The 11,023-nt window shown below is 44.4% G+C and overlaps 1 protein-coding gene across 2 annotated transcripts; it reads right to left on the bottom strand.

The window, feature by feature from the left end:
• Positions 1–2,069: 2,069 nt before the first annotated feature.
• On the bottom strand, positions 2,070–9,228 carry LOC311127716 (uncharacterized protein C2orf42-like). 2 transcript variants are annotated; one of them, XM_084159583.1, is made up of 8 exons: positions 9,120–9,228; positions 7,462–8,735; positions 5,581–5,694; positions 4,688–4,792; positions 4,499–4,606; positions 3,394–3,494; positions 3,042–3,204; positions 2,070–2,963 (listed from the first exon to the last, which is right to left on the bottom strand). In XM_084159583.1, the coding sequence occupies exons 2-8, from the start codon at positions 8,672–8,674 to the stop codon at positions 2,704–2,706; spliced, it is 2,064 nt and encodes a 687-aa protein (XP_084015709.1). In that variant the 5' UTR covers positions 8,675–8,735; positions 9,120–9,228; the 3' UTR covers positions 2,070–2,703. The 2 variants fall into 2 exon arrangements, with proteins under 2 accessions (XP_084015709.1, XP_084015710.1); XM_084159584.1 differs by having other exon boundaries at positions 7,462–8,717.
• Positions 9,229–11,023: the final 1,795 nt, after the last annotated feature.

Below are 11,023 nucleotides of genomic sequence, written 5' to 3'. Positions count from 1 at the left end.
TAGCTTGTCAACAAGATATTTGTGGAGTGGTTGAAAAACGTGTTTTATTGACTCCAACCTAAGTGTATGTAAACTTCCGACTTCCAACTGTAGTTGGTGTCGCAAACTCCAAAAAGTTGTCACTGACTAGTAGGATATTCATTTCCCATAGAGCAAACAATTTCTGTACTTTCTACATTCTTATAAATATATTTTATCAGGTTTTTGCTTGGCGGATCTTATTGGTTTGACATTAGTCAATCAAACTAATGAATGCAACTGTTTGTCAAATTGTTTTGTGTTCTACTTGTAAACCTGGTTGTCCTGAAAATAAAATGGTAAAGCACTTCAATGTGAGGCTAAATATGAGGGCAGAGCAAGCAGATGAATCAAATTAGTGAATTTCAACTTGTTTTGCTGTGGGAAGCCTGGTTACAATGAAGGTAAACAGGTCAGATGAATGATGCTGTAATGGGACAGAGAGAGAGAGGAACACAGGGTCAGTGAGGATCATACAAACTAGGGATGAGTAGGGTCACCACTGAACCCAGCACCCCCTCAATAACCCCCAACATTCCAGAGAGAGAGAGAGAGAGAGAGAGAGAGAGAGAGAGAGAGAGAGAGAGAGAGAGAGAGAGAGAGAGAGAGAGAGAGAGAGAAAGAAAGAGAGAGAAGGGCAGTGAGGCAGGGAGAGAGAGAGTAGGAGGTATTGGCAGGCGAGTGATGTGTGATTGGGTTGGTTGGTTGGTGGTTTAAAAATTGACAGCCAGGCCTTAGAGGTCAGTAGCTAAGTGATCCATTGAGTCTCAAAGGTACTGCTTGACATCTGCTGATCACTTCATTGTCTCAGTGTTCTTCAATTAGACAGTGGGTAAATCTCAAGTCTCAATACTCCTCTTTCTGAAGTGTGCACTTGCTTGCTCCCCCTCTTGGATTGGATTAAGCGGGAGTGTCCAGAGGAAGTGTAACACTTTTTGCATGTAGTACCTGAACATGTATTAAATAATATAAATATGTACAGTCTCCATCTCGACCACCTGCAGGTTGTCCCTGTATGGTTTGAGTACGAGTACCCTTTGGATTCTATTACGTTTTTTACTCTTAGCCGCTTACTATATAGCCTTGACACAGACTCATGCTCATTTTCTCCGTAATTCAGAAGAACAAGGCTAAGAGAGAGCTGTCGTCTCAGTGTGTCTGTAGGCTGGTTTTGACAGACACAGAGACACACACACAGTCACAGGGCGCTGGCTCCTCACAATTCCATCGTCAAGGGACACATACACACTAGTGCGCACACAAACACACACTACGCACCAGCTAAAATCATTTTGTGACCCTGAGATTTGAATCATATTCTACTTGACATGTGGCCTTCGCTCCAATTCTTCTACCAATGTTATTCTCTCCCTCTCTCCTTCCCACCCTCCCTCTTTCCAGCCCGCTCCTTCATCCTCATCCAACTTTCAAGCTCGCTTTCATGCTGTCAAACAGGATGTTTCTCTTCTCTCCCTTAGTTTCTTTCTGTGTCTGTCAGTGTCACACACACTGTTGTGGAGGTTGTCTCCTGGGGGTCTGAGAGGGAGGACAAATAGGGCCGGGAGCCATCGATGTTCTGACACCCACACACACCTCTGATACACTAATGTCCTCCTCCTACTCTGTACATCACTAATTTGGTATGCGGTTCTCTAAGGAGCATTAACTGAATCAATGAGTTCATGTAAATGTGGATATTATTCTGAGACTGTGTGGTTATGATAATATCCTGAGAAGGAGTGTGTAATTGAAGTGAGCGGTCTGTTCATCAGTGGATGGAGCCATGGCCAAACATTGGACAGTTACGTTTCTATAAAGCTAAACCTAATTTCTCTCTTCCGTAGCCACTAGTCTAGTTTGTGGAATGCTGGTGTGAAATTGTTAGCTAATATCGCCACCTGGTGGACAAAGACTAAGGTCAATACTTTCGCTGAAAAACGTCTAGGACACAAGTGTGTACGTTCTTTATCAGTAAAATAAGTGATGTAAAGGATGGGAGGGAGCGGTGCTAGGAAATAGAAATAGTTGTTTTTCAGAGAATAAAGACTGTCTATTCTCAAGGTCAAGGAATTTATTAATCTACACCACAAAAAGATAAGATAACAAACCATTACTTCTTCTGTATCTACGGGCAACAAAAGTAAATATTCTATTCGACAGTGAATTAGATAGCTATACATCAGAAAGTTCTTATTCACCACTTATAAACACACACACACACAAAAGGTAATCATTCAGATGTCATTCATTTACAACCCTTCAGACACACACAAGCCTCACACACGTTTCTCATTTGATTATCTCAATGACTTGATATTACATTCAGATGCTACTTCTCTGCAGAGTAGCTACTGTTATCAAGGACATGCGATTTGATTCATAGAAATCATGTAATAGCGTAAATGAACACAAATCCATGTTAGCTGCAACGGAAGGGACATGGAGTTACTTTGGGAGAAGATTGAACAAACAGTGATATTAAAAATACAATTCTTGGCCATCAGCAGCAGTCCATTCCCCACGACTCTTTCACATCTCTCTTTCCTTCTCTCTAAATTGTTTTCCCTCATCTCTCTCTCTTTCCCTCTCTAAAAACGGTCCCCCCTCATCTCACTCTTTCTAAAAACAATGCTCTAGACTTCCATAATTCCAGAACTATTAACTAACAGATCCTCCAGTGACTTCTCATGGGACAGTTACCTGTGGTACTTCTACAGTTTGTTTGGGATGGGAGGTCTCTGATGATGACTTGCGACCCCCCCTCTCTGTCCCCCCTCCCCCTCCGATGCGTCCCGGCGTTCCATCGCAGTATTCCGTCTGTCCTCCGTGCTGGTGACCATACTGGAAGCGGATGCGGAGCTCTCCGACGCGACAGCGAGGCAGGATGTCTGGGATCCACTCGATCACAAAGGGAGTGGGATCCTTCTGATCCGCTGTACACAGTCCTGTGGTGATCAGAAGAAATCAGCTCATATGACATCACACACACCAGTCCAACCCAGCTCACACACACACACACTGACCGACTTCGAGGAATGTGCGTAGCTCCAGGGGTCGTATGGCCTGGGATCTGTCCGTCCGGCTGTAGCCCTCAGTGGGGTCAGGAGGAAGAGGCTCAGGACAGCGGAACGGAGAGTAGGAACCATCACTGTTCTTCACAAAACTCTGGGTCAACTCCAGGGGCAGCTACACAGACAGAGGAAGACAGAAAGAGGGAGAAGAATGCATGGTGAGATAGAGAGAAAGTCACGGAGTGACTAAAACCAAAACATACCAACACCCTTTCGTAAATACATGACATGAGCAGTCTGAAGACTTTGTGAGTGGATGAGATGAAGGAGGGAGATGGGGAGGAGTGAAGAAGAGAGAGCTAACCTCTGGGGTGTCGAAGATGCGTTTCACCTGCATCAGGTTGGTGATGTGCCAGGTGTACTTGGAGAAGGAGCCATGGGGCAGATCATCATTCCTCACAAACGCTGACCAAAGAAAACAAAAAGATAACTTAGCCTAAAACTTGTGGTTACTTCAGGGTTAGGGTTAGGGTTATGGTTGGTGTTGGGTTAAGGTTTACCTGTAGTTGTGTTAGGGTTAGTCTCGTGAGGCCATCTTTCCAAATCTCATCTTGTTGACTGAAATATTGGAAATCTGGAGAACTTCAGTATTGGATTTTGCGTTTGAATTGGAGTGCTGGCTGTTAACGCTCGCATTTGATTGTCTTGGAGTAGAAATTACATTTAGTTGTTTTTTCCCTTTTGTTTTTCCTAGTTTTGTTTGTGCCTCTTTTTCTACCGGGTTAGACAACATTTTAGTAGCCTATGCTGCCTTCTTTTTTGTATCTTATGCTAGTTAGCTTGTTGCAAGTCAGAAAAGGTTTTAGAAAAATATCCTCTGTTTGGAGCTCCACCCAATCAAAATATTTAATTGATTTGATAGGTGGCAGTGCGTCACTAACATTAATCTAGACTCCACCGCACTTTTAGCATCTTTCTTCAGACAAGTTCCCCAGGCGTTCCGAACAATGGAAACAAAGCCTGGGTGTCCGAGTCTATGTTAGGCTTAGAGTAGGCTCATTTGTAGAGTTATACAGTGAGCTCCAAAAGTATTGGGACAGTGACAATTTTTTGTTTTTGTTTTGGTTCTGTACTCCAGCATTTTAAATGATACAATGACTATGAGGTTAAAGTGCAGACTGTCAGCTTTAATTTGAGGGTATTTTCATCCATATCGGGGAACAGTTTAGAAATTACGGCACTTTTTGTACATAGTCCCCCCCCCGTCTTAGGGAACCAAAAGTATTGGGACCCTCAAATTAAAAGCTGACAGTCTGGACTTTCACCTCATAGTCATTGTATCATTTCAAATCTAAAGTGCTAGAATACAGAACCAAAACAACAAAACATGTTTCACTGTCCCAATACTTTTGGAGCTCACTGTAGTTGAATTAGGGTCAGGGTTGGGTTGGGTTAGGGTTAAGGGTTACCTGAGGTAGCATTGGGCAGCCGTCTCTTCTTGGAGCCCAGGGACAGACGGTGCTGCAGGGCGTTGAAGAACACCTGGGGGACGTGGAACAGCAGAGGCTCCGGCTTACCTGGAGACAACATCGTCATCATCATCATCAATTAAACAAACTCAAGAGGGCCGGAGGGCTGTGTGTGTGTGTATGTGTTACCATCAAACTGGTAGTGCATGGTCAGGTGGATCCGCTCTGTAACGCTGGCTAGCCACTGCTGGAACCCCAGGGTCACCAGGCTCTCATCCACAGGCTGGCTGCTCCCTGACACGTCATAATTAATAAAAAAAGATATCATAATATAATATTACCTTTTAATGCTCAAGAATCTGTGGTTCATTGGATACCCTTAAGGGGCATAAATGCAGTGAGAAATGCAGTGAGAAAGGCAGTGAGAGACAGAAAGGAGGACAGACGGACAGGACGGAGGCAGTTGGCAAGAGACAGAGAAAGGAGGCAGGCAGGCAGGCAGGCTGCACCTGGGTTCTTGAGCCCAATAGAAACAGGAGCACAAGGACCAGGAGATTTCCTCTGACAAGGCCCATACACAAAAAAAAAATGTATGCACGCATGACTGTAAGTCGCTTTGGATAAAAGCGTCTGCTAAATGGCATATTATTATTATTATTATTATTATTATTATTATTATTATTATTATTATTATTAAGGCCTCCTCTGGCTGGGGGGCTGCCCCCCGTCTCTACCCACCCCTACCCCCACCCACCCTACAGGACATACAGCTGGATGGAGGGAGGAGAGAGAAGAGAGGAGGGAGGAAGAGACAGAGAGAGGGGACAGACAGGAGAAAAGGAAGAAGAAAGTAACAGAGGAGACAGAGACAGAGACAGAGACAGAGGAGTCAGAGACAGAGACAGAGACAGAGGAGACAGAGACAAAGAGGAAAAAGAGGAGAGAAGGTCACAGAGAAGGACAGATTGAGAGAAAAAAATCGTGCTCAGGCAGATTTCAAAGAACATACAGAAGGTCCTATTTCGATGATGAGGCACTCGCACTTCTATTGGATGAACAGTGTGATTTACAGGGCAGCTCACCAATGAGGTGCTCCTCCAGACGGAGTCTCTTGGATTTGTGAGCGGTGATTGGTTCAGGCAGCTGAGGTGGGCTGGAGCGACAGAGGACTGTGCAGTCCGCATTCTGTTGTACACCTGCAGTACAGATGATAACAGAGTCTCCTACAGGTACAGCAGCGCACACATACAGTTGAAGTCGGAAGTTTACATACACTTAGGTTGGAGTCATTAAAACTTGTTTTTCAACCACTCCACAAATTTCTTGTTAACAAACTATAGTTTTGGCAAGTCGGTTAGGACATCTACTTTGTGCATGACACAAGTAATTTTTCCAACAATTGTTTACAGACAGATTATTTCACTTATAATTCACTGTATCACAATTCCAGTGGGTCAGAAGTAACATACACTAAGTTGACTGTGCCTTTAAACAGCTTGTAAAATTCCAGAAAATGATGTCATTGCTTTAGAAGCTTCTGATAGGCTAATTGACATAATTTGAGTCAATTGGAGGTGCATCTGTGGATGTATTTCAAGGCCTACCTTCAAACTCAGTGCCTCTTTGCTTGACATCATGGGAAAATCAAAATAAATCAGCCAAGACCTCAGAAAAAAAATTGTAGACCTCCACAAGTCTGGTTCATCTTTTGGAGCAATTTCCAAACGCCTGAAGGTACCACGTTCATCTGTACAAACAATAGTATGCAAGTATAAACACCATGGGACCACGCAGCCGTCATACCGCTCAGGAAGGAGACGCGTTCTGTCTCCTAGAGATGAACGTACTTTGGTGCGAAAAGTGCAAATCAATCCCAGAACAACAGCAAAGGACCTTGTGAAGATGCTGGAGGAAACAGGTACAAAAGTATCTATATCCACAGTAAAACGAGTCCTATATCGACATAACCTGAAAGGCCGCTCTGCAAGGAAGAAGCCACTGCTCCAAAACCGCCATAAAAAAGCCAGACTACGGTTTGCAACTGCACATGGGGACAAAGATCCTACTTTTTGGAGAAATGTCCTCTGGTCTGATGAAACAAAAATAGAACTGTTTGGCCATAATGACCATCATTATGTTTGGAGGAAAAAGGGGGTGGCTTGCAAGCCGAAGAACACCATCCCAACCGTGAAGCACGGGGGTGGCAGCATCATGCTGTAGGGGTGCTTTGCTGCAGGAGGGACTGGTCCACTTCACAAAATAGATGGCATCATGAGGAAGGAAAATTAGGTGGATCTATTGAAGCAACATCTCAAGACATCAGTCAGGAAGTTAAAGCTTGGTCGCAAATGGGTCTTCCAAATGGACAATGAACCCAAGCATACTTCCAAAGTTGTGGTAAAATGGCTTAAGGACAACAAAGTCAAGGTATTGGAGTGGCCATCACAAAGCCCTGACCTCAATCCTATAGAACATTTGTGGGCAGAACTGAAAAAGCTTGTGCGAGCAAGGAGGCCTACAAACCTGACTCAGTTACACCCGCTCTGTCAGGAGGAATGGGCCAAAATTCACCCAACTTATTGTGGGAAGCTTGTGGAAGGCTACCCGAAACGTTTGACCCAAGTTAAACAATTTAAACGCAATGCTACCAAATACTAATTGAGTGTATGTAAATTTCTGACCCACTGGGAATGTGATGAAATAAATAAAAGCTTAAATAAATCATTCTCTCTACTATTATTCTGACATTTCACATTCTTAAAATAAAGTGGTGATCCTAACTGACATAAGACAGGGAATTTCTACTAGGATTAAATGTCAGTAATTGTGAAAAACTGAGTTTAAATGTATTTGGCTAAGGTGTATGTAAACTTCCAACTTCAACTGTACATACACCATATGACATATTACACAAAGTGCAAAGATCACACACACTCATATCAATCCCTCTCCTAGGGACCTACCATTGGAGCTGTAGTTGAGGAAACCTGTGAACTCTGAGGCCAGTTTCTCGTCGCTGGTGAAGGCACAGACACAGGCATAGAAGTGGAGGCAGAGGTATGGAGCTGCAGGGCCAGCATCAGCACCAGGCCGAGAGGTGGAGTCAGGTAAGACACCAGAGGAGACGCCACCTGAGGACCCTCTCACCTTCCCATCCCCATCCTGAGAGGTCTCCATGGCCACTCTTCCCCCCGCCGTACCTCCTCTGACACCCCCCTGACAGGCACACTGAAACACAGCCCCCTCTCTGACCTTCCCCTTCCCCCCAGCAGCAGACCCCCCCACGCCTACAGTTAGGTGCAGCAGCCCCAAAGGATGACTTGGTCCACTGTGACATTTCACCACCAGAGTATCTTTGTTCACCCTCTGGACCAGGGGTCCCGGGGACTCAGTAGCCAGCCTCCAGAGCTCTTCCCTGGCCTCGGCTGAGGCCTGAAGCCCCTCCAGGATAGAGCTCTTCAGGGGGAGAGGGGTGGCCTGCGCCTGGCACGCCATGGCCTGCTTCACGTGGACACAGGGAGAGACGGAGTTAGACAAACCCTGCTTGGACGGGGGGTTGGTCAGAACAGCGGCCTGCTGTGATTGGCTCTGGCCTGACCTTTGACCGTGGGCATGGCGGCAGGTGGGCAGGAAGCAGCGGCCCACGTTGACCCGGGTCAGCAGGGTCGCCCCTTCGCTCGTGGCAATGGTCGTATCTGTGGGGACAAGCTCTATGAACCCCCGCTGTGTTGCAGCCGCTCCCACCCCTCTCACTCGCTGACAGACAGAGAACACCTGCGCACCTCCACCTGAGGATTCACCACCTCTTCCTTCACCCCCCTCTTCCTCTTCCCCTCCTCCTCCGTCAATCACCACCCGCACCACCTCCACCGCCCCTCTCTTGGCCCCTCTACCTCCCCCCACAGCCCCCCCACCTCTGAAGACGATTCCACAAGCCTTGTTCTTGCAGCTAAGCCCGCGGGTGCCGTTGAAAACGCCACACTGGGGACATTTCCTGATCCCTCGTAGGGTGGGCTTGCCCAGATTGGACAAAAAGGATGGGGTGGTGCTGGTAGCAGTCTTCCTGCTACTCTCTCTCTGCTTTGAGCAGAGGTTGGGGGGTGTAAGGGCGGGGGTCTGTGATGTGGGGGCAACCACCGATGTGGGAGGTGAGGTCACTGCCACCCCAGACTCCATTTGGGCAGCCTCAGTCTGTCTCCACTGGCAGTTGGCCTGAAGTCTGGAAGACAGAGTAGGTCTGAAAAGAGAACAGATACAGCCTGATCTAATTTCAGCAAGTAGATAATACTGTAATCAATGTGATCAGAAAATAACTTAGGCCATAATGCAATAATTTGTTCCAGTCAAGCCCTTGTAGGCCTTTATCGCCTTTATGTATTCAGAAAAATGTTTTTTTTATATATATACAATATGACAAATAATGTATCATAAAAACCTGTTATTTTTCAACTCATGTAACTTTGATAAGAAAGGAATAGAAAAGCTAATTTAGGTAGGTTGACATTGTTCCTGAAGTGAACAATAACGCTGCGTTAAATGGGTCCATAATTATACCAGACGCATCGCAATCTACTGTTCACGCCTGTGTTTGGACCATGATTGGTTACAGCTGAATGCATACCTGTGTTTTTTTCACTGCCTATAATCCTGGCGCTGTATGGTCGTTTCAGTTTTCATACACAAGCCTCCTCTTCCCCTCGACCGTCGCCATTCCTCCTTACATCCAATGTATCCGCATTGCGCCTGTAACGAGCATCCTGATTGGGTAGGGTGTTGGACAATAATTTATGTATACACTAGATGTTTGACCCACCGCACGTCCATCTTGGTACTCCCCCACCGTCGTAGAATAGTAATGGCGTCTTTTTGTAGGCACTACCTCCACAGAACGTAGGCTATGTAATAATTACCCCAGCATGTACGTTTTTCCAGTGGACGATTCGGACGGGATTAGTTTTACCAAACTGCCCCTGTAATTATTTGTTTTCCTCATTCACAATTGACCATTATGACGGAACCTTGGAGGCTCTTCTAGGCGTGAATATATTTTAAATGTGTAGGGATAGCCGAATATTAGCCTAATTGCCTTCAATTCGGAGAAAGTCGAAATAATAATGCATATCAATAATAACCATGAACTGTAACCTATGTAATTACCTGACGTATTTGGCAATTTATAAATTCATTGGCACAATATCGTCCACTTCATCTTTTAAAAGAGAAGTATGGCACTAGAAAAGTTGATATATGACAAAACAGATCATTCATCTGACACTACGTGCATAGCGCTTTGTTTTAAGCATCAAATTGTTCCCCATGTTCTTACCCAACCTGAGTGCATTACCTGTTAAACTCTGTAATATCCCTAAAAACACAGGGATGGCGATTCGCACAGTATAAGTATTATCAGAGGACCTTGTAGTTTGCCGAAAAACAGTACGTTTTTAGGGCTAGCATAATAACCTTCCTGCCAAGTAAAAATTACTGACATGGCAGATTCGGACGATACTAAAATTACCGATGTGGTGATTTGTGCTCGTGCACAAAATTACATTACCTGAGCTTCCCAGTAAAATGTATCCCGTCCGAATAAGGCTTTATAAGATCATATACGTTTTGTTCTATGATAATCTTCATCAGATGTCACTTTTTGTGAATTTTGAAGCATTAATGTTATTTAAAAAAAGCAAAGGCTTCATAATTCATAAAGGTCATATTATCTGACTGATCTCATAGAACAAAACGTATAACGTCTCTTGAACTTGTGATAACCTCAGACCTTATTTTCGGCATTTATCCCAATACCCTATTCTTTCCTCATTCATTTTCGCCATAGGAATGGCTGAATTAACCAGAGGTAACTAATTTCCGGGTTTTAGGAGTACAAGCTGGCGAAGAAATGCATCTATAGAAATGCATGTATTAATGTCTACATTGGTTGTTACCACGTTTATTCTATTACAGACACCTTCATGCATATACTTTTAAATTATATTATGGAGAGCTAAACATGAACAAATATATATATAAAAACGTTTTCCTTAAAGTATAATTTTAGATTACTAATGTTACTGTCCCCACTGCAACAAAGTAATTAAATGTAATTTGTCCATGATACATTTGATTGAAATACTGTAGAAATCCATTCATTCCTACGGAGGATTACTCCTACTGTGGACTGCCAATATGGCCGACCAGTGGCTTCAAAGTCACTCAATGGTCAAAACATTGCATCAGCAATCCAAGGCCGCATTCACGTGCTAGTCAGAACTAGATAACTTTGACTTTTCCGACTTGCTAACTGGTTGGCGCGTTCAACCAGTTTCGGCTACTTACAAAATGTCTTATCTGATGACAAAATCAATGGATCTGAATATTACAAGTAGGAAAGCTCATTGTAAACAAAAAAGCATTTCATTGCAAGACTGGACCACCTCTCACAATACTCTCAAATCAAGCCTGTAAAACACAGTAACAAGAACAATGTGATGAAGAGATAGAAATATGATAAGTTTCCGCAAGCAG

This window comes from Coregonus lavaretus (assembly GCF_964263955.1).
Source record: "Coregonus lavaretus genome assembly, chromosome: 4".
Classification (NCBI taxonomy): Eukaryota; Metazoa; Chordata; class Actinopteri; order Salmoniformes; family Salmonidae; genus Coregonus; species Coregonus lavaretus.
The sequence above is the reverse complement of the archived record's forward strand: the minus strand, read 5'-3'. Positions and strand labels throughout refer to the sequence as shown.

Bases quoted from the DNA above. Each gene is read 5' to 3' on its own strand.
- LOC311127716 (XM_084159583.1), bottom strand. From the start codon at position 8,674: ATGGAGTCTGGGGTGGCAGTGACCTCACCTCCCACATCGGTGGTTGCC. The intron at 4,793-5,580 runs GTGAGCTGCCCT...ATGACGTGTCAG, and splicing joins TCTGGAGGAGCACCTCATTG to GGAGCAGCCAGCCTGTGGAT. The intron at 2,964-3,041 runs GTCAGTGTGTGT...TGATCACCACAG, and splicing joins ACGCACATTCCTCGAAGTCG to GACTGTGTACAGCGGATCAG.